This window comes from Hibiscus syriacus, unplaced genomic scaffold (genome assembly GCF_006381635.1).
Source record: "Hibiscus syriacus cultivar Baekdansim isolate YM2019G1 unplaced genomic scaffold, ASM638163v2 tig00113726_pilon, whole genome shotgun sequence".
NCBI classification, from domain to species: domain Eukaryota; kingdom Viridiplantae; phylum Streptophyta; class Magnoliopsida; order Malvales; family Malvaceae; genus Hibiscus; species Hibiscus syriacus.
Window position 1 is genome coordinate 180,595 of NW_024063472.1, and position 23,499 is coordinate 204,093.

Sequence of the window (23,499 nt, forward strand, 5' to 3'; positions counted from 1 at the left end):
ATTGATTTAAGGATGCTAAACTTATCTCTCTGGCAGGTTTATGCTATTTAATCTTCACTTACTCGACAGGTTTTTCCTAAAGTGTTCCCGCTATCTCTAGTCAAAGGAACCTAACATAATAGGATGCCAAGGCATCTTCTCTCACTCAACGAAGCTGGCAGCCTTCACTATTGATAAAAACACCCTTTTCAGTCATTGAAATCCTATCCTAGTCTCTCTCAAGTACTAAGGGATTAGGATATAGTATTCCTAGGCCGGTTCAAAGCCCCTTGAAAATACTATAGCTCATTGCTTATGAGGATCTTTTCTTGTGTTTCTCTCGAATACTACCAAGTATTTTTAGCTTAGGTTTCTCTTGAACACCAAACCTTCATCTAAGAAAATGACACTCTCACGCCTCATACAAGCTTAGATGGTGAAGTATTCATAAGCAAAGTAAGAAAATAACCAAGATAAACATAAATATACCATTAAAATAAAGTTTAAACAACCATTAAACCAACCACCACCAAATAAGTTAGTTCATAGTGGGGTTCGAAATATCCAAAGAATAAGCCTTAAAATATTCGTTCCAACAACCCAAAAATAAATAGAAAAATAACAGCAAAAGGGAAGTGAGAAGAATCCTTCGACGCACGCCACTGGATGTCTCCTCGGCTACCACGAACCACCTTAGCTCCCTAGCTCCTCTCAAATGCCTAGTTCGCCACTCCTTGGAGCTTTATCAATGGAGAAAAACCCAAAGAAGAAGAAAGGAAAAGGAAAATAAAAATCTATTTTTTTTGCTTTGCTCTATGCGTGTGCGTCTCTCCTTTTTCCCTCTCTCCAATGAGGTGTCATATATAATAAAAATATCTAGGGGTAATGATGAGGTTGTTGGGTACAAAATACCCCTCATATCCCTAGAATCAAACCATAAGCGTGAACCTTATCCTCTAGGTGACAGTGGTCCTCTAATAGGTAGTTACAGCAATCATTTCACTTGCAGAGCCAGCTGTCCTCGTACAGCTATATCGTTTTTGTCGCTTTCTGTGCCCGAAATGCCGAGGCATTTTAATTTGCTTCAGCAACGTATGATATTGCGGCATTGCTTCCCAAAGAGTCCTTTTGTTTGCTATTCCCTGCACACCACAAGCAACTGCACCTTTCTCTCATACAACACCATTAAGAAATAAAACAGCAATACCACCACAAATGCAACTATATGCAACTACATGATCCTAAAATGACTAAAATGGGCTTTTAAACAAACAATAACTTAAGTGAAAAAGGCCTTAAAAGTAGCCTTTTTAGGAAGTTAACAGATACAAAGCAAGGATAGTCAGGTGAATGCATTTATTTTATACATTAAGGGTTATAAAGATATGTTGTTTAAAAAAATATATTATATCAATATATCAGTACTATATGTACTACAGGCACTTCGTGTACATATTCACGGAATTCATCCTAAGTGGATGAATCACCGTAGAGGAACTTCGTATGCATATTCACAAAATTTTTCCTAAGTGGATGAATCATCGTACAGGCACTTCGTGTGCATATTCACGGAATTTATCCTGAGTGGATGAATGATCGTACAGGCACTTTGTGTGCATAGTCACAGAATTCATCCTGAGTGGATAAATCACCGTACAGGCACTATGTGTGCAACCCACGGAATTCATCATGAGTTGATGAATTTCTGTATAGGCAGTAAAGGTGTATTCTAATAAAGGAACATGAATAGAAATTGGGAAAATGACTGTAATAGCACCAATGGTGCAAAGTTATAAGGTTTACAATAAATTGTAAAGAGTTTCTCGATATTAGAAATTGTTACCATATAATATGTTTATAAGTTGCTTATGATTATGTATGCCTCACTAAGTAATACTTAACGTGTGTTCATTTCACTCGTAGGTTGAATACTAGATGAGTAAGGAGATCATCGAACATCAAGTCAGAGTCACCTAATTCAGTAACAGTATGACATACATGTCTACTTTTGATATATTTTAGTTGTCATGTAATAGGTTTAGTAAAAACGCTCTGTAAAACCTTTGAATTGAACTAGTGTAAAATGGTAAAATGTGGAACATATCTTTTTATGTGTATATGTAAGTTAATGAATGTTTTAATGATAAATAAATTCTAATGGTTTTATAAAATGAAAAATATTGTACGGATTTTCAAATGGGAAACTATTTAAAAGTGATGTGACATTTGTAGCTCGTATATGTAAAGGTATACAGGAGATGGGTATTACAATGTAGATTGCTCTCTCGCTCTTGTTTCCATTGTGGTGAATTTGGTTACTATGCTAGGAATTACCCAAAGAGATCTGGAGATAGATCAGTGCAAACTGAGAGATCAGTAGCAGCACCTAGTAGAAGTAGAGGAAGAGGAAGATTTGGTGGTCAATCTGAGGCTAGCCAGTGATAATAGACTCAGGGACTGGCTCGAATTTATAACATTAAGACAAATGAGGATCAGGATGATCCAGAGATCATAATAGGTACATTCCATCTTTTTTATAAGCCTGTATTTGTTTTAGTTGACCATGTTTGTACACACTCTTATATTAATACAAAGTTGATTAGAGCAAGAGGAATTTCTTTAGAACCAATCTTTAGTGAGATGATAGTGGTAAACCCCATTGGTCATAGTGCTAGAGTAACTCGGGTATGTTGAAAATGCCCGATAAATATTCAAGTGGTTGTGTTCCCGGTAAACTTAATGGAGTTGCCCTTCAATGAGTTTGAAATCATTTTGGGTATGGATTGGTTGTCTCCACATCATGGATGGGTTGATTTTCGCAAGAATCGATTATACTTGAAGGATGTGGAAGCCTCTGAAATAGTAGTGATAGGCGAAAAAGCAAAATCAACATCCAATGTGATATCGCCCATATTTGCAAAGAAAATGATGTCAAAGGGATGCATAGATTTTCTAGCTAATGTGATAGACACTAGAATGTTAAAAGTGAGATTAAACGATATCCCAACAATTAAGGAGTTTCCAGAGGTTTGTCCGGAGGAATTACCAGGTTTACCTCCAGATCGTGAGGTGGAATTCAAGATTGAGGTTTACCTGGGTATCGAACCTGTTTCTATGGCTTCGTATCAAATGTATTCAACGAAGTAAAGAGAATTAAAAGCCCAGTTGCAAGAGCTGCTCGATAAGGGATTTATCAGACCCAGTGTTTCTTCTTGGGGAGCACCTGTGCTATTTGTGAAAAAAGAATTACAGGTCTATGTTGTTATGTATTGACTATCGTCAGTTAAATAAAGTAACGATAAAGAACCAGTATCCTCTTCCGAGGATTGATGATTTGTTTGATCAACTGAAAGGCGTAGCGGTGTTATCTAAGATAGACCTGAGGTCGGGGTACCACCAATTAAAGATCGAAAATGAGGACATTTCTAATACAGCTTTTTGGACTCGGTATAGACACTATGAGTTCGTGGTAATGCCATTTGGATTGACTAATACTCCTACAACATTTATGGACTTGATGAACCGAGTATTCCAATCTTACTTGGATCAATTTTTGGTGGTATTTATAGATGATATTTTGGTGTATTCCAAGTCAAGAGAGGAGCATGATGTTCATCTTCGAGTGGTTACTTCATGGAAAGAAATTGTATGCGAAATTATCCAAAATGTGAATTTTGGTTAGCTGAGATTGTTTTCCTTGGTCATATAGTCTCTGCAGAAGGCATAAGAGTAGATCCCAAAATGATTCAAGCTATAGTGGATTGACAACCCCCAAAGAATATTTCTAAAGTTCGAAGTTTCTTGGGGTTTATGGTTATTATAGGCAGTTCGTGAAGAACTTCTCAATGTTAGCTTTACAACTAAGAAAGTTGTTACAGAAGAATGTGTATTTTTTTTTTGGACGGAGAAATGCCAAGAAAGTTTGAAATGCTAAAGAGAATAGTAACAGAGGCCCCAGTGCTTGGGCAACCTGAGTCAAGTAAAGATTATGTCGTTTTCAGTGATGCAACCCATAATGGACTGGGATGCGTGCTGATGCAAGAAGGGAATTTTGTGGCTTATATCTCAATACAACTGAAGAATCATGAGAGAAATTACTCGACACATGACTTGGAATTGGCAACAGTCGTGTTTGCTTTAAAATTTGGTGCCATTATTTGTATAGTGAGCATTGCCATGTTTACACGGATCACAAGAGTCTAAAGTACTTGCTGACTCAGAAAGAGTTGAATTTGAGAGAGATAAGATGGAATGAGCTTTTAAAAGATTATGATTTGATCATTGATTAACATCTAGGAAAAGCTAATGTGGTAGCTGATGCACTTAGTCGAAAGACTTTTGTAGCTCTACAGGCTTTGGATGTGCATAGGTCTTTAAAGAAAGATGGTGCCTTGATTGTTTAACTTAAGTTAAAGTCGATGCTTTTGGATCGGGTAAAAGAGTTGCAAGGTCGAGATGAGAAATGCTTGATGAGAATGGCACAAGTTCAAAAAGAATACACCAAAGACTTCGAAATTAGGGATAATGGATGTTTATATTATCGTGAAAGACTTTGTATTCCCAATAATGATGAATTGAAGAAAGATATTCTTTATGAGGCACACTATAGTCCTTTGACGATGCATCCAAGCGGGAATAAGATGTATCGGGATTTAAAGAGTTATTATTGGTGGCTTGGTATGAAAAGAGTTGTATCAGAGTTTATTGCAAAATGTTTGACATGTCAGTAAGTGAAAGCTGAACATCAAGTGTCTTCAGGATTGCTATAAACGATATCCATTCCTGAGTGGAACTGGGAGCAAGTTACAATGAATTTTATTTTGGGGCTTCCTTGTTTCGGGACTCGATATGGAGTGCCTATATCAATAGTGTCTGATCGAGACCCAAGGTTTACTTTAATATTTTGGAAGTCTTTACATGAGTATTAAGATGGGTACTCAATTAAATGTTAGCACAACTTTTCATCTATAGACAGATGGGCAGTCAGAACGAACTATTCAGATATTAGAGGATATGCTAAGGGCATGTGTGATTGAATTTAAAGGATCATGGGAACGGTATTTTCCTTTAAAGGAATTTGCTTATAATAATAGTTATCAATCAAGTATTAAGATGGCCCCATATGAAGCTTTGTATGGGAGGAAGTTCAAAACACCATTAAATTGGTTTGAACTAAAAGATCGAGACCTAGTTGGCCCGGATTTAATGGAAGAAATGGAGGAGAAAGTGAAAATTATCCAGGGCAATCTAAAGATAGCCTTTGATTGTCATAAGTCTTATGCATATTTGAAAAGAAATTGAATTTCAAGTGGGAGACAAGGAATTTCTAAAAGTGTCTCCCTAGAAGAAAGTTTTGAGATTTGGGCACAAAGGAAAGTTGAGTCTGAGATTCATTGGACCTTATGATATCTTGAAATGGGTCGGACCAGTAGCATAACAATTAGTTTTGCCTCCTGATATGGACAAGATCCACAATGTTTTTCACGTGTCGATGCTTAGAAGGTACATATCAGATCTATCTCATGTCATCACTCTTGAAGATATAGAAATCCGACCAGATTTAACTTATGAGGAAGAACCAGTACGAATCTTGGCTAAGGAAAACAAGGAATTGTGTAACAAGAGGATTTCGTTAGTTAAAGTGCTCTAGCATAATCATAAGGTAGAAGAAGCTACTTAGGAAAGAGATGAGGACATGAGGAAGTAGTTTCTACACCTCTTCGTTTCAGGTACTTCTTTAAATTCGAGGACGAATTTTCTTAAGGGGAGAATTGTAATACCCCAAATATCAGGTCAATGACTTTATTGAAAAGATTTAAAATTTGAGGATTTCTTTGAATAAATGATAAAAGGTAAGAAATGGTTGGGAATAGTGTTTAAGACCAATTAGTAACAATGGATGACTAAAGATGGCATTTTGGTCCTTTAAGGGGAAATGAATTTAAAATTCATTTCCTTATTAGGGATAAAATAAGGGAAAGGGGGAAAATAAAAGCAGCCTAGTTATCTCTTCTTCTTATTCTTCTTTCCCGTGTAAGAGCTCTCTTCCATAACCAAAGGTAAGGTTTCATTTGGCTAGCTTTTCCTTTCATTTTTAGTTTCTTTTTTTGAAACATTGAGTATTATAGAGGCTTAAGGAAGAGTTAAATAAGATTAAAACTAAGAGATGGATGGATTATTTGAGATTGAAGAAAATTAGTTTTTGAATAGTATGTTGGAATATGAGTTTTTATTGATTTTTATTAGTATATTTGACTTGTCAATAAGTAAATAAAAGATTAGAAGCCTTGGATATGATTAAAAACATGTAAGAAAAAATGGTACGATTTTTGGTTTGAGATGTTCTTTGGATATTTTAGATGTTATAAGAAGCTAAATGAAGGAAAGTTAGTTGAGATAAGTAAAGAAGAGTTTAATAGTATTTTGGGGGTTAAACATATGGGAATTTGACCAAATTTGGGTAAAAATCGGGCTAAAAATGCAAATTTTGGGTAAGGGTATCGGTACTAGAAGAACAGTACTGATACTATAGGTTTAAATTTGGGGAAATCAGATGAACAATATCGATACTGATGCAATTAGTATCGATACTAAGAGAAAGGTATCGACACTAAGAGAAAGGTATTGATATTATCGATCCAGAATGTAGAAATGGTATCGATACTAAAAGGGAGTATCGGTACCACAATATAGAAGTATTGATACCATGGTAGGGGTACCGATAGTATTGAGCCAGGAATTATAAGATAGGCTGAAATCGTTATAGAAAATTAAATAACAGTACTTTTGAGTATTATTAAAGTATAAATGTTAGGGAGTATACTAACATTTGGTATGGTATGTTCCTTTAATGGATGCTTGTGTAGATCGTAATCAAGCTCTCGAGTCAAGAAAACCAAAAGGCAAAGATAAAGTCGCTGAGTAGTCGGATTTGCATTTTTGATATAATAGTGAGAAAGGCCAGGTGAGTGTATTTATTATGTGCTTATATGTTATGATAATCATAGATGCATGTTGCTTAATGTATGTATTGCAATTATCGTATTGACACTATGTGTGCAACCTAAGAAATTCATAATAAGTTTATGAATTTTCGTATTGGCACTATATGTGTAACCTAAGAAATTCATAATGAGTTTATGAATTTTCGTATTGGCATTGTGTGTGCAACCTAAGAAATTCATAATAAGTTTACGAATTTTCGTATTGGCACTGTGTGTACAACCTAAGAAATTCATAATAAGTTTATGAATTTCTGTATTGGCATTACGTATGGAACCTAAAAAATTCGTAATAAGTTTATGAATTTTCATATTTGCACTGTGTGTACAACCTAAGAAATTCATAATAAGTTTATGAATTTCCATATTGGCATTAAATGTGCAACCCCACGTAATTCATAATGAGTTTGTGAATTACTGTATTGGCACTACAGATGCAAACCATAGAATTTATAATGAATTGAAATAGTCAAGTGATATTCAAATTGATATAATATACTCGTTGATAACTCTATAAAAATGCCATATTTAGGGCCTTTTCATTTAAGTTATTGATTGTCTAAGATCGCATATAGGATCATATAGATACATTTAGGAGCATATAGTTGCATGTAGTGGAAATATGTTTGTCACGACATTTTATTTTGTAAACGGTGATATGTTATATGGAAGGTTCTTGTTCGGTGATGTGCAAGATTTGGGATGAATGATAAGCAATAGGGAAATGCATTGACATGATGAGACTGCTGAGTAGAATGCAAATACCAAATCAGATGGCATTTCAATAGTGAACAAAACAAAAGAATATATTTTTAAGAACCATATGTCCTTATCTTCATGTGCCCTATACAACCAATCACCCGAGAGGAGACATCTGCCACCTGGGACGCCTGATGTTGTTGGGACCATACCCAGCTATAGCTGATTCTATCGGGACCACGCCCAGTTGCAGCTAATTCTGCTTGGACCACACCCTACTGCAGGCTGATCCTGTCTGGTCTACGCCCGGTTGCCTGGAGGGGACCACTACCACTGCTGCTCACCCGTTCAAGTGAATAAAGAATATTTGGGGTATCTTAGGAATTTTAACACAAATTCATAGGTTTATTCTCCCCTATAAATAAGAGATGGAGCCACTATGAGGAGACTTTTACACACACCGCCTTGAGCTAGAAATTCAGAGAGAAAAATGTCTCTCCTTTTTCCGCCAATCTTATTTGTCATGGCATTCCTCCATTAGCAAGCTAGAGGGGTGACGAGCTAGGTGTCTGAGAGGAGCTAGCGAGCTGAGGCAGTCCGTGGTGGCCAAGGGAAGCTCCGACAGTGCACGTCGAAGGCTTTTCCTCCTTCCAGTTACTCTTTTCTTTTATTTATATCATTTAGGTTGTATGGAACAAATTAATGTCTTGCTTTATTGCTTGGAACATTCGAACCCCACCATGAACTAGTCTTATTTAGTGGGAGTTCTTTATGGATATTTAAGTTTGCTTTAATGGACGGATGTTTTTGTATGTTGTTATCTGTTTTGTTTATGATGTTTAATGCCTTAAGGTTGTAGGAGCTATGAGAGTAGTCATTCCTTAGGAAATTACTTAGTGTTCGAGAGAATGGCTAAGTATCATGTCTTTAGTGTTTGAGAGAAACTAGGGAGGATCTACATAAACAAGGGGTTCTAAGTAGTAACTAGGCCTAATCCAACCTTAGAGATAAGGCTAGGATTTCAGTCGACTAAAAGGAGTAGTGCTTGATCAAGAGGTTAGATGTTAGTGTTGCCATTACAAGGCATTGTTGTGACTTATCCTGTTATCTTGACATATAAGATCCATGCACTAGCTAATGCCAATAGGTTTGCCATGACATCTTGAACCTGTCGAGTCCCTTAACTAGAGACAGTATATGGTACCCTTAGTAAACTCTGTCGGGTAGATAAGGCATAGAAGTAAGACCATCCTGAGAAGTAGACTTAAATTTCCTAAGTGAATCATATTATTCATTCACATAGTAGATTATTGTGTGAGGAGTCTAAAATCCTAATAATCAAATCCAGTATTTACAATTTATTTTATCTTTACATTTTCATTTGATTGCACTAAACACGGTTTAATTTTCCACAACATCTCCATTTTCTACCATATTACCATCATTTCATTTCCATAACATCCATTTCATCTTGCCACAACATTCTCATTTGTAAATAACATCAGTAACTATACTTAGGTGAAATAGTATTTTGCTGTGATTAAGCTTATAAATTTCCTCCAATCCCTGTAGATATGATACTCACTCATCACTGTATTACTTGTTCGATTGTGTATACTTGCACATATTTTCGCGACCATATATAGTAGTCACAATTCGCGGACACTCAAGTTTAGAATTTTACTTATGATTATTATGCCTCACTATGTAATTACTTAGCGCGTGTTAATTTCAAGCGTGTATTAATTTCAAGCGTAGGTTTTAATACAAGCAGAGTAAGGAGTTCATCTGACATCACAAAACAAGGGTCGCCTCATCAGTAACTGTACGACATCCTTATCTACTTTTGATGTATTTAGTTGGCATGTAATAGACCTAAGAACAACACTCTGAAAAGTATTTGATTTACAATGATGTAAAATGATGAAATGTTTGAACATTACTTTTTGTTTACATAAGTAAGTTTAATGAATGTTTTATTATTATAAAATTAAAATGCTTTATGAAAAAGAAATTTTTTTACGGGTTTTCAAAATAGGAAATGCTTTAAAGGTGATGTGATATTTGTGTCTCGTGTATGGAAACGTATACGGGAAATGGGTGTTACATTAACAATAGAGCAAAGGTTAGAGAAGAAGACATAAGGTGTGCACGACCGGTGCTTCCTCAAATCACCATGAATGGCTATAGCGTAAGCTCCTCTATAATGCTTACGCCACTTCCTTGAGCTTCACCAATGGAGGAACACCAATAAAAATGGAGAAAAGAAGAACAGTGGAGCGAATGGAAAAGATGATGATTTTCAAGCTTGTATAACCGTCCTCTTCTCTCTCTTATTTGGTGTCCTTTAATAACATAAATTGTCTAAGGATTTTCTTGGGATTTTGCACTCAAAATACCCATCATACCCCCAAGTCATTTATTGTGTGTGAAGTCTATTTCTATAGGTGGCATTGGATCCCATCAGGCGGTTACAGGAAGCAAACACGTGCCTTGACAACTGTCCTCTTGTGAAAATATCTTTTTGTTTTTTTCTGCACCAGAAATACCAAGGCATTGCAGTATGCTTCAGCAAAATGTGATGCCTCGACATTCTTTTCAACTTACCTTATGCTCATTGTTTCCTGCACATCACTAACCAACCACTCATTTCCCATCATATAGAACATTAACAAAGTAAAACAACACAACCACCACAAATGCAACTAAATGCAACTATATGCACCTAAAATGACCTATATGAACCTAAAATGACCTATATGAACCTTTAGACAAACAATAACTTAAGTGGAAAATGCCTTAAAGGTAGTCTTTTTACGAAGTTATCAACGATTTAGGTTACTATTTTAGATATTTAGTTTTATAAATTAAGCTTTTTAATTTAGGGTTGTATGATTACGCTTCAAGGTTAACATTTTAAGGTTAATGATTTACGATTTATAAGGATTAATGTTTACGATTTAGGTTAATATTTTAGGGTATAATGAATTAGGATTATGATTTAGGGGTTTGATATTAAAAAAATCCTAAATTGCTTTCCAAAACCCTAACCTTAAAATTGGAAATAAATTTATTTGGAAATCTCATCCTATATAACATGCCTCCAAACTGCCGTGTGAAACCCCCAAAGGCGCGTTGCGTCGGATGCTCCTCCTAGATGGTGTGCCACCTCAATTGAAACACTTGGAAAGCTCGTCCTATAGAACCGGCCTTCCAGTTGCGTCAGTAAGACTCGTTTCCTGAAAAGTGTCTCCTTACTTAAATTTCTAAATGAGTGCTAGTTTAGTAAATATTGGAGAATGGATACTAATGTGGTATATTTTTGGGTGATTTTTGAATAATAAAAACAATTTTAAAACCAAGTTACATTATTAATAAATAAATAATTACAATGGCTAAATTAAACATAATAATCTAAACCCTTAAATTAAAAGTAAATATGTTTAGCTATATTTAAATCAATAATCTCTTCGATATGTTATAAAATATATATACAAATCCAATTTATTAATAACAATAATATAACAAAGAAAATAAAATTCCCAATTTTTTATACATTGGTTATTGTTTAGTCACGTATCATCATCATTTTTTTTTAAATCTTACTTAATGTTCTATTATAGATCCGTTTTAATTATTAATTGTTAAAAATTATCAATGATATTTATGTGAAATTTTTTTTAATTTTTTTAATAATAACATGACATTATTTTATAATGATAAGTCAAAATCGTCATTAAATTTTTAACGATAGATCTCTAGAACAAAATGATAGATATGATTTTGAAAAATATAATAGTTAGAGTGAATAAAATTGAACCAAAACAGAATGTAGTTTATCCTTTTTGTTTTTTTCATTTTAGAAGGTCAAATTCGTAAAATCGATCCAAACTTACAACGGCAGTTTCACTTATAGCAAACTCTGTCCCTGTTTTCCTCTCCTTCCTTATCCTAATCCTCTCTTTTGCTCCAATCAGAGAAAAGAAGGAGAAATGGCCTCTTCAACACTCTCAACCATTTCTCTCCGTTTCCCTTCTTATCCTCCACCCACTTCCTCTAATCCTACGCATCCTCTCCTTTTCAAAACCTCATCTCTCCAATACCCTCTCCGTTCCCCCGCCCTCGTCCACCGCAGCACCGCCCTCCGTCCTCTCAATGCCGCTGCAGCGCCCGAGAAAATCGAAAAACTCGGCACCGAAATATCCAGCTTAACCCTAGATGAAGCCCGGACCCTAGTCGACTACCTCCAGGAGAAACTCGGTGTATCCGCCGCTGCTTTCGCACCTGCGGCCGCGCCAGTTGACGCACCCGGTGGTGCGGACGCCGGAGCCGCTGTCGTGGAAGAGAAGACGGAGTTCGATGTGGTGATCGAGGAGGTTCCTAGCAATGTCAGGATTGCTGTGATTAAAGCCGTTAGGGGTCTGACGAGTTTGGCTTTGAAAGAAGCGAAAGAGTTGATTGAAGGCTTGCCGAAGAAATTCAAGGAAGGGGTTTCGAAAGAGGAGGCGGATGATGCCAAGAAGCAACTCGAAGAAGCTGGAGCTAAAGTTTCTATTGCTTAGAACAGCCTTTTGAATGTTTGCTTGTTTGTTTTTAATGATTAATTTCCAGTACAGTAGAAAATAAACTTAAATTGTTAGACTATTGAACTTTGAATATCTATTTTTTCCTGATTAAGTCCACGTGGAATTTTAAGCCTTTTAGTTGATTAATTTCTCATGGTTGGGTGAACTTGTCTGTCAAGATGGCACATCTGGGTGTTTAAATTTGAAGTCTTTTTTTTATAGGATAAGTTGCAAGTTTAGTTCTCAAATCTCTGGGTTTTTTATGGGACAAGGATTCAAGTTTGGGTTAAAAAATGAAATACTTTTACGAAGGTTGGAGCTAAGTTTCAAAAAGGTTGTTCATTCCATCGAGTAGACTAGTGTTTTGAATTGTTGCATGGGATCGGATTTGGATAATAGTAAAACTCTAGTTTCTTATCTAAATGTGATATCTCCGGTTACTGTCAGCCATCTCCGATCATCCATCCATCTCTATAAAGGCATTGCGACAACCAATGAACAACGGTCAACACCGTTAATCACCCCGTTAGGAAGATACAGAGTTACCTTTCAACTGAGAGGCAAAGAAGAAACAGCCAATGGATCTTGTTCATAAACATAGCTAACCCTACCTTGAATTGCTTGTGATTTCATCAAACATAAAAAGGAATGATAACTTTAGTGAGGAAAATAATTGAAGTAGTTGATATGCAGTATCCAATTCAAAGCTGCCAGCAATTTCAAAGACTCGAAACTAAAAAATCCATCCCATTTCTCCAAACTGATTGCAATTTCGTTGACAAAGTACTCATTTCCAAAACCATTTAATTACGTACAACTCATTTCCATATATTGGTTGCCTATCTCATCACCGCAGATTTTAAACGACACGTGTCAAACATCCGTAAAAAAAGGATCTCCGCTACTTCTCGACTGTACGACCTTCGTCTTTAAAATCAAGACCAAACCCCTTTTGTCGTAAATCCCCAATCCTCAATCTTAAATACAAAACCCCCTTACTGTTTTCCTTCATCTTCAGGTAATTCTCCTTTATATCTGTTTTCATTTTTTTAATTCTTTGTGTAATTTTTTTCTCATATTAAATTTCTTATTTGTTTTGGATATTCTTTTCAAGTATGGGTAAGTGAGTGGTAGTGGGTATTTTGTTTACCGTTTTTTTCCTTTTAAAAATCTTTTTGTTGATTTACTTTTACCTATAATTCAGTAGTAAAGATCCCATTTTTTGAGCTTGATTTTCTTATAAAAGAAATCAATCTTTTCAGGGTAACAAATATGGAAGATTTTGAAAAGCCAACGAAAACCCTTTCTGGGGATAAATCTTTAGACCAAGATGCTAATGAAGGTTCTAAAGCCACTGGGTTTACTGTCCGAATTCGGAAAGCCATTGGAAAATGGTTTTAGGGTTTCCATAGATGGAAAAGAAGGTTCTTGTATTGGTGAAGACGGTGAGAGACTTGAGGATTCTGAAATGAATGGGGTTTCTTCTTTGTTACAAATGAAAGGAAGTGTTAGGAACATTGATGTTAATGGTGGAAGGAGTGAGAGTGGTGAAGGGTTTGGCACTCTTTTAAGTGCCGTTGATCAAAGTAAAGAAATTAATGTTGAAAATGTATTGCCAGATAGTGACCATGACGGCGAAAACGTGAACTTGGATGAGAAAGATGATGGTGGTGGCGAGTTTTCTTCTGGTTATTTTGTATGGGGTAAGATTAAGAATCATCCATGGTGGCCAGGACAGGTTTATTATCTGGCTGATGCTTCGGATTATGCAGTGAAGCTTTCGACAGAAGGGAAGACTCTTTGTTGCGTACTTCGGTGATAGGTCATTTGCATGGTGCCATCCATCTCAATTGAAGCCTTTCGAAGAGAATTTTGAGGACATGTCGAAGTTGAGTAGCTCTAAGAACTTTTTCAATGTTGTATGGGCTTCCGTTGATTCTTTCATTAGCAGGGAGATTGGTCTTGATCAAATCGGTCCTATGCTCGCTGCCTACCTATTTTATGTCAATGTTTAAGATTCCAGTCTCCATCTGCAAGACTCTCAATTCAATTATGTCTAATTTCTTATGAGGAGGAGTAATAGTATAAAAAATATTCATTGGGTTAATTGGGTCGAGGAGGTTTGGGAATTCGAAATCTCAACAGCATGAACAGAGCACTTTTAGGGAAATGGTCTTGGAAGTTTGCAAATGAAAGAAATTTTGTTTGGAGGAAATTTATATGTTGCAAATATAATATTCATTCATCAATGTTATTGTTTGACAGAAATAATTCACCTCAAGCTTCTTGGTTATGGAGATCATTGGTAAATAACCATTTCCAAGAAGACACTTTTGGCTCTAAGTTTCAAATGGTGATGGCAAGCTCATTCGGTTTTGGCAAGATAGTTGAGCTTCGGATTATCTGTTCCAGGTTACTTTTCTTTTTGATTTCTACAAACAAGAATGGCTAGTTATGTGAGTTTGGTAAATTTCGATCTTCGGGCTGGATTTGGGATGTTTAAGTGAGAAGAAATTTAAATGATTGGGAGCTTGAATAATGGTGTAATTTGATGAGCATCATTTCAAGTATCTCTCTATCTATCGAATACAGTGACGGTTTGATTTGGAAAAGCAGTGGGGATGAGATATATTCAGTTAGCTCTTGTGTTAAGATGTGTGTTTCAAGTTCAGAGGAGGTTCAGTTCTGGAAAAATATAGTTTGGAGGGGTTTGCTACCTCTAAGAGTGGAATCTTTTGTTTGGCAAATTGTTCTTCAAAAGTTGGTTGTTAAGACCGAACTGGTTAAAAGAAGAGTTTAGGGCATTGAGGATGTTTTATGTCCTTTTTGTAAGTTGGTTGAGAAGTCTTCCATGCATTTATTTTTTACTTGTTCGGTTGCGTGGTTCTTATGGAATAAATTTCTAAAATTTTGGAGGTTTAGTTCTGTTTTCTATGCAGATGCAAAGATTTTTCTCCTAGCTGGGGATGATTTGAAGAAAAATTCTGCTATATGGTCATTCATTCCTAGAGTTGTTCTTTAGAGAATTTGGAAAGTCAGTAATAATATTGTTTTGAAGGGGAAAGCTTGATCAGACAGAATTATTTTTCTTAGTAAGATTTAGGCTTGTTTCTTGGTTTTTAGCAAAGTATAAAGAGATTTCTGATCATTCCCTAGGGGGTTCTTGCTCTTCCTACAATATCCTGATGTTATCTAAAATCCCTTGGTCCCCTCCTCCTATGGGATTCATCAAATTGAATGTTGATGTAGCCACTAACAGTGATTGGAAGAAAAGTGGTATTGGAGGTGTTTTAAGTGATCATTCTGGTTCAATTTTAGGTTCTTTTAAAGAGTCTGCTGATTCGGGTTCTTCTACATTGATGGAACTTAAAGCTATTAAAAGGGGTTTATCTTTCTTTGTCTCTTTTCAAGGGATGGTAAAAGATCAGCTGATTATTGAGAGTAATAGCAGGGGCAGTGGACTGGATTAAGAATGTTGATTTATGCCCAGTGGTGTATGCTTTTATTGTTAGAGATATAGTTGATAAACTTAGAGTTTTTGAGGGGTTGTTAGATGGGTTGCAAGGACATCAAATTTAGAAGCTGATGTTTTAGCTAAGGCTGGTATAGGCTGACTAATATGTTGTTGTTTGCGGTTCTCATTTGGTTTTCTGGTTCTTGTAAGGGGTGTTGGTTTTCTGGTTCTTGTAAGGGGTATTACTGAGTTTTCATTCTGTTGTAATTTTATTTATGTTGAATGAAATCCTAAGGCACTCTTTTCCTCTTCCCGTTGATTAAGGATTTTTTTTAACAAGCTCCATTAATTAAGAAGGGGTTTTTAACGAGGCTTTCAAATCTTATAAAAAAATGAAATCAGAAGACTTGTGGAGTCGAAAATGACTTGCTCGTGTGTTCCGAAGGAGAATTGTGTCGGACTCGATAGACCTCTAGCAGATAATGCTGGAATAAAGGAAGGAGTTCTTGTTCCTGAAGGTGGAATTGAAAAGGTTTCAGTTGGTCTCTTTGAGCCGAAAGAAGTTCTTGGTAAATTGAAACAAGTTTCACAGGCTCTTTCGACTAGTAATTTGCTTTAATGTGCAGTGTTGAAGGGTTGGCTATCGGCTTATAATCGATCAATAGGGCGCCCTTGAATACTGATGGACCATGAACTGCTCTTGATTCCAGACACTGAAGAAAATGTTAGAACTTTTTTTTGTGGATATGGGTGATTATAGTGAGGAAGTGGTAAACCCAATCACTACGCCAGTGGAAAAAGATTGGATTTCTTCTTCGTCTGGTCCAAAATTTTGCCAAGGCATTTGGAGATTACATAGGATGCAATGCATCACAGGAGGAAACAGAAAAGCATTGCTGAAATCTTAAAAGCTGATATAGGTGTTCAGGCTCATAAGGTAACAAAGTCCACTGAACAAGCATCCTTTTATAGTAGGAAAAAGGTGAAAGTCGATGATAAAGCTAATGATGATGGTGGCAGTAATTTGAGCTTTGTACCAAGAAAGGGGAAGAAAACTGAGCTTTCAGGATCTCATGCTGAAACTGATGCCATTGGAGCCAAGGAAGAAATGGATAAGGATTATTCATCAAGAGGAAGGAAAATGAAGAGCAAACAAGCTAGCGATAATAACAGTGATGATTCAGGCAAAGAAGATACTAATACTGTCTCAGCTAAAAGGAAAGAAGACCCTAATACTGTCATTGGAGCAATCAGTAGGAATGACTCTTTTTTGAGAGAAAGGAAGAAAAGCAAGTACTTATCTCCTCCTTACACTATTTCATCTGGGAAGCTGAGGAAAATCAGGCTTAGAAGATGAATCCGTAGAGGCTTCCAATGACAACTGATCCAGAGAAACGATGACTAAAGCTACTGGCAATCCTGTTATCAGTGAAAGAAATGAAATCTCTGAAGTTCATGCAGAGCAAGAAGCATCAAATGAATCAAGATCTCTAACACCAAAACTGTACCTTGACCGGATAACTGATCTGGCAAAAGCTGAAACTCCTGCAAATGAAGTTCTAGTAGCAGTCAGTTCTATAGCTCTTAGTACACAATACCAAAGGGACAACGGCTCCTTCAAACTTATTGTGGAGTTTTATCTGCATTCAGAAGCTCAGTTTACCGAGATGGATCTGACTACAAAATGTATAATCGGCTCCAACGTCATAAAAAGAGAATCTCCAGACTTTTCGGCTTTGTCATCAAGAAAGACCTATCTACAGCTGGTCTGGTTCCCTCTGGACATAAATCCCATAAGAAAAAAGTTGGAAAGAAAGAATAAACAGAGATGGGTCAATACAAACCCGGGGAAGCTACCTGGGCATAACTGAAGAAAACCCAGAAACCAAAGCCGTATAAACCTAAACGGAAGCAAACTGTCATAGCTGCAGTTTTGAAGAAAAATGATAAGGAAGCTGATGAAGATAATTTACTTGTTGCCCTCTTTGTGACATTCGGCCCTGGATCCTCATTGCCTACGAAGGTTGACCTTATCCGAATATACAGCAGGTATGGAGCACTGGATATGGAGGACACCGATATGTTCTACAATAATTTCTGTTCTCGCATTGCCTTCTTAAGAACCTCTGATACTGAGGAAGCCTTCAGCAGCTCACAAAACGATAGTCCTTTTGGATCTGCCAATGTCAGTTTCCGGCTTCGACTTCACCTGACTGCATTATCTCAAAACCATAGGGAAATACCTACTTCCAAGAACTCTTCTCTAGTGGAGGATGGAATTGAATGATCAACCAGGTCATCGGCTCCCGGAAATTTGCAGCTTAACCACATCAAGAAGAAGCTCAAGATGCTGACATCGATGCTGGAGATATCTGATGAAAAGATGTCATCAGAAACTAAATCCAAGATACAAAGCGAGATAAAAGGGCTCTTGGAGGTGGATGATATATGTAGAAGTTCATGTCATGTTACATACATTGAGTTAGGAACTTGTATGAAGTATATAGGATAGTAGTACTTTATAGTTACCATTTGCATTTGATAAAAACTTAAAATCACCACATGCTACAGATAGCGTAAACTGCCCCAAGTTGAATTTCGTTTTCATGGATACAAATTCTTGTACTTTGAGCAGTGTGGAATCGGATTTTTCTTTTAAATGTTGGTTCTTTTTAGAATGTGTTGGATTGTGTATAATTTTTGAAATACCACAGTACATTATATCATTAAAAAGCTTATTCGGAAAATAAATGACATCCATATTTGCTTTAAAAAAACGTCCAGACGGTCTAGTACGGTGTTAGAACCTCCCTAGAGCTTTCATTGTATCGAAAATGGATTGGGAAGTAATTCAACCAAACATCATATATAAAGACCAATCTAAAGTTCTTTTTTTGCATACAACAAATACATCCACATTAAGGTATTTTACCCAAAACAAAAGCAAATCGTTTCTTATCGTACCAACATATCGAATAGCAACAGCTCAAGTATCAAGTCTATTAACAGAATGTTCAAATCAACAAATGGAGGGGGTGCTGAAATAGATTCAGTCATCGACTGGGTCCTGAGGAGTTTCATCTGATCTACGCTTGATTGTTACAACAGGGCACTCAGCATGCTTCACGCAGAACTCGCTCACCGTTCCTACAAAAACCCTGGCGAAGCAAATATAAATCAACTCACAAGTTCAGTTCGTCAACCAAAAAAGGCAAAAATAGAAGAATTAGAAGACTGAAGGCATCGGGTACCAGGCATACCTTTGGAAAGGACCGAGTCCTCTGCTACCCAGAACAAGAAGATCTGGTTGGATCCTCTTCACCTCATGGCAGATAACTTCCTTCGGATCACCTTTCTTGATCCATGATTCACAAGCAACCTACAATCAGAAAAATCTATTATCTGGGGAAAGAAACCACAAGTAAAATGCAGCTTTTGATTGAATTAAAGAATGAACATTATCTCAATCTCATGACAACTTGAGTAAAATGACATTTTTTATTGAAAAATGATAATTTATTGAAGAATGAATATTACCCCTATTTCATGGCACCTAGTTACAAAGAATTCAAGCAGATGAAGCCCTCTAGCCCTGTCTCTGTTCTTCATGCTCTTAAAATCGTCAGGAGAGGCATATATACTGTCCATGTCATTGAAACCTTGCATAAAAACAAATAGAAAGTAGCACATCACATCAAACAGCATCAGTTGATTTTATGATACTCGAAGCTAAACATAAAGCATACAAGATTTGCCACTCGAAACCAGTTTTACCATAGGAATTCATGTTTCAGTCTCGAAGCTTAAAACTCTTGACGTTTAGACATGCCATTGCTGTACATAAACATTGTATCTAAAAGGCTAGGGGTCCAATTCAAGAAAATTCAATCAATACTGCTTTTGAAAAGAAAATGCCTTTTCAAAGGTACACTTTAACATCATTATTCAATAAAAACCCTTTAGTATCAATTACGTTGACAGTGAACTTGCTGGTTTTCTATTTCTTAGTAACCAAACAGATTATTTTCTTAGCAACTAGCAACCAAACAGCATAACAACCTATTCAAGAAATAATCAATCAAATTAACATTTCTTAACCTAAGATCAGAAAATCTAAGTAATTTCAAATTCAAGCCGTGAATCAACAATCGCAGCCTCACACACTCCACAAACCCTAAGCAACAGTAACCACACGTGTATATAAAACTCATCATGTAAAATTCACTACAAAAGGAGATAAGAATAGGGAGAAAACAAAAAAGAGAAAGAGAGAAACCATCTTCGTCGGGAACTTGAACGTGAAGGAAGAGAAGCTTGAAACCGGAAGCGTTCGATTGAACGATCTTCTGAAGGGTCCACTCGAAAGCTCCTCTGCTACTTATCGAAGCGTGAGGGTAGCCTCTGATGGTAGACTCGTTCACAGCCACCATTATCCGAGTTACAGATGCCTCACTTGTCGCCATCTTGTAACTCACAACTCACTGAGTCACTCGAATCTTTTACTTGGTAACAGCTTTATTTTCTCTTACAGTGAATAAGCTTCACGATGTCTCTAGTTTCTCGAGACGCGAAATATGCTAATGTGAGGGTGCGCAGTGCGCATAAAGCGTACCATAATAGTAAAAAGCAAAGTGGGTTTGCTATTGTGCACCTTTGCGGTTATAATCCCCCGCGGCAGATTTGAAGAGGTGGCGGGCCGTAATATTTTGTCATTTTTGGGCTTTTATTTTATTTTTATCAAGGCAACTTGAGAAATGACTAGAATGACCGTTAGAGGGCGTTGGATAAAATAAACAATAAAGAGAAATAATTTTTTTCGGAATCACATGTTCAAAAGCTCTGTTTTGAAAATCGGACTGGATTGGTCGGTTTAATTGGTTTAACCGAAAATTGTTGTTTAGTCCGATTTAATATAAACCGGTTGAACCGCTATTAGTGAATTGGTCAGAACCGCTGAACCGTTCGAATCGGATCGGCTGAAAATCAGAAAAAACCGGGAAAAACCGGGATTTTTGTTTTTTGTTTTTTTTTTTAAATTAAACCAAACAACGTCGTTTGTTAAACGAGCCAAGTCGAACTTGAGTATTGCTGAGCTCAACTCGAATTTGAAAACTTTAAAAGTAAGCTCAACTCAACTCAAACTCACAAGCTAAAAATTATCAAGTTCAACTCAAACTCGAAATATAATATTGAAACTTGAACTCAAAAAAAATTAGAAGCTCGATTGAAGCCTAAAATTCGAGCTTGATTGAAGTGAAAGAATAGTTATATAATTATAGTTATATAATTTTGTTATGATTTTTTTAACCCCAAATTTATTTTTTATTATAGTTATATAATTATATTTATTATTTAATATGTTTTACCTTAAATATTATGTTGTAGTTAATTTGAATCATTTTGTTTCACTTGATTTTATGGTTTTTAACTTATATATGTTATGACTTGCTTTGAATATAACTTGTGATATAAAAAATTATTTTTTATTAAATATTTTTGGTATTTTTATTTAATTTTTTAAATAATTATGACGTCGTCCGATTCTTCCGATCAGTCGGACCAATTCGACCGATTGAATCAGTGAACCGATAATATGACCGGTTCGCTAACCGATCCGGTTCTGAAAACCATATTCAAAAGTATTCTCAGCAGAAGGTAATGGGACATTACAAACAGTGTTTTTCACCCTTTCAATTCTTGGAAATCGTATTCCCTTTTTCTTAAGTAATAGATAATTCTTTTTCATTTGAACAATAATACCCCTAAATAATATAATTTTTTTTTAGATATTAGATAATTTTCATTCATTTTAACAATAATACCCTTAAATAATATAATTATTTCAAAACAATCTTTCCTTTAATATATAATTACACAAATATAAATCTATTTTATTTAATTTTTGAATGATTTATGAATTTTTTTAAGACTTGTTATAAAATAATATGATGTATATAAAATAAAAATATATCAAAAATTTTATTTTATTTTGATTATTTTATGTATGTGTTCAATTTAAATATTATTTTTTGTATATATTTTATTACATGTATCATTTAGGATTACTTTTTGTAAAAAGTTTTTATATTATATTTTATTAATATTTTTTTATTAATTTTGTCATATAATTTAATATGATATTTTGTTTTTCAACTCTTACATGAATAAAAAAAAGTACAGCAATTAACACATATTTACACTAATATAAGTATGCACATCTCCAACCTAAAAATAAATATATACTTACACCGGTGTAAGTATGTATATATCCCAACCTAAAAATAAGCACATACACACCTGTGTAAGTATGTATATCTCCCAATATTTTAGAACCTAAAATTAAACACATAATTATAGTGTAAATATGTTTTAATATTTAAAAATTAAAAAATAGATATAATAAAAATATATTAAGTTATATGTGTACAAATTTTATTAAAATTGTATAAATTGGAAATAATAAAAAATATATTTTCTATGAACTTTCATTTCTTAAAAAAGAAAATCTATCTCAAGGATAATTGGTTAAAATATATATTTTTTATCTTATATTTCTTCATTCAACTATCATAATCTTATATTCCGATCAAATAAATCAAACAAGATAATATAATATTTTTAAAAATGTTAATCCTACCTTCCGTAATCTAAACGACTCCTTAAAAAATAAAATCTTCAGTGGGTTCTAGAAATTATAATAATAGGTGAGTATGGTGCATCCATCTACGTTGGGTTTATTACGTCTTCTGGAATTTTCTATATTACTTGTACCGATGATCTATTCTTCTTTCTATCCTTAAAAACTCACAAAAATCCTCAAATCCAATACTTTAAAACTTACGAAAAGTCCTAAAAAATAATACCTTGAGGAAACTTTGATGTGAATTTTCTTGTCAATCAGTGAACCCGTATCGGAATATGTTTTTTCATTGTCTCCTCCGTCCATTACTTGAATAGGAGGGGCAGCCGTTTGACAATAATAGTGATGATTGGTGATGACCGAAAATGTGACTTGTATCAATTAATTATTTTTTAACGATAAAGTCACTTAAAATAGTAATATTAGAACATTAAAATGTATAAAAGATATAATTTCTATATTTACTTTTCATTAAGCCTTGTATTGAAATCGAACCGCAATTAAATTATATTTATATCAAATTTGGGTTTGAATTGATAAAAAATCATGTATCATCAGGCTAACAAGCTGCTGCTGCCTTAAAACCCTTTTCTTCGATTTCAGTGTTAATTTAGAAAACACAAGGCTGTATGGTGGCAGCATGTGATGTAGGGCAGGCAGCCTCAGTCTCAATCATGTGCATTTGAAGTGATTTGGAATTCAAATATTTTTTCTTTTAATTTGGAAATCCAGGCATCGCGTATGTCGCTTTTTATAATTACATTTCTGCTCATTTGCTTTTTCTTTGCTCTCTGTGCCATCACCTTCATAGAGGGTGACCATATTCCAACTTTGCTAATAAAATCTTCGTAAAGTAAACCAAGTTCACTGTTTCAATATTTTATGACTAGTTCTAGTCTAAGAATACTAGGATAAAGTTGTGATAAAAATCAATTACAAAAGAGCATATTAAATTATTTAACTACATAAATCATAATAACTTATTTTAATTACATTAAATGTTATATTATGTAATTTCAGTTATAAATTTATAATGTAATTCATCAATATTTTATGTAATCGAAATATAATCCACGCCCAAAATTTCCCTACTTTATATCGCTTAAAAGTACACAAACGTATATATCCCAAAAAGAATTAACCTAACAACAAAGCAAAACC

General features: G+C 35.1%; 2 protein-coding genes and 1 pseudogene across 2 annotated transcripts; 2 read left to right on the forward strand and 1 right to left on the reverse strand.

Annotated features, from left to right (window-relative positions):
- The first annotated feature begins 2,623 nt into the window (after positions 1–2,623).
- Positions 2,624–18,324, forward strand: LOC120187802 (annotated as a pseudogene).
- On the forward strand, positions 11,619–12,352 carry LOC120187926 (50S ribosomal protein L12, chloroplastic-like). The gene has a single exon (XM_039191518.1). It carries the CDS (start codon positions 11,672–11,674, stop codon positions 12,239–12,241), a length of 570 nt encoding a protein of 189 aa, XP_039047449.1. The 5' UTR covers positions 11,619–11,671; the 3' UTR covers positions 12,242–12,352.
- A 328-nt stretch (positions 18,325–18,652) lies between the features above and the next one.
- On the reverse strand, positions 18,653–20,289 carry LOC120187885 (universal stress protein A-like protein). Its single transcript, XM_039191484.1, has 4 exons — positions 19,975–20,289; positions 19,236–19,357; positions 18,959–19,077; positions 18,653–18,856 (listed from the first exon to the last, which is right to left on the reverse strand). Exons 1-4 carry the CDS (start codon positions 20,159–20,161, stop codon positions 18,748–18,750), a joined length of 537 nt encoding a protein of 178 aa, XP_039047415.1. The 5' UTR covers positions 20,162–20,289; the 3' UTR covers positions 18,653–18,747.
- Between the last annotated feature and the right edge of the window lie 3,210 nt (positions 20,290–23,499).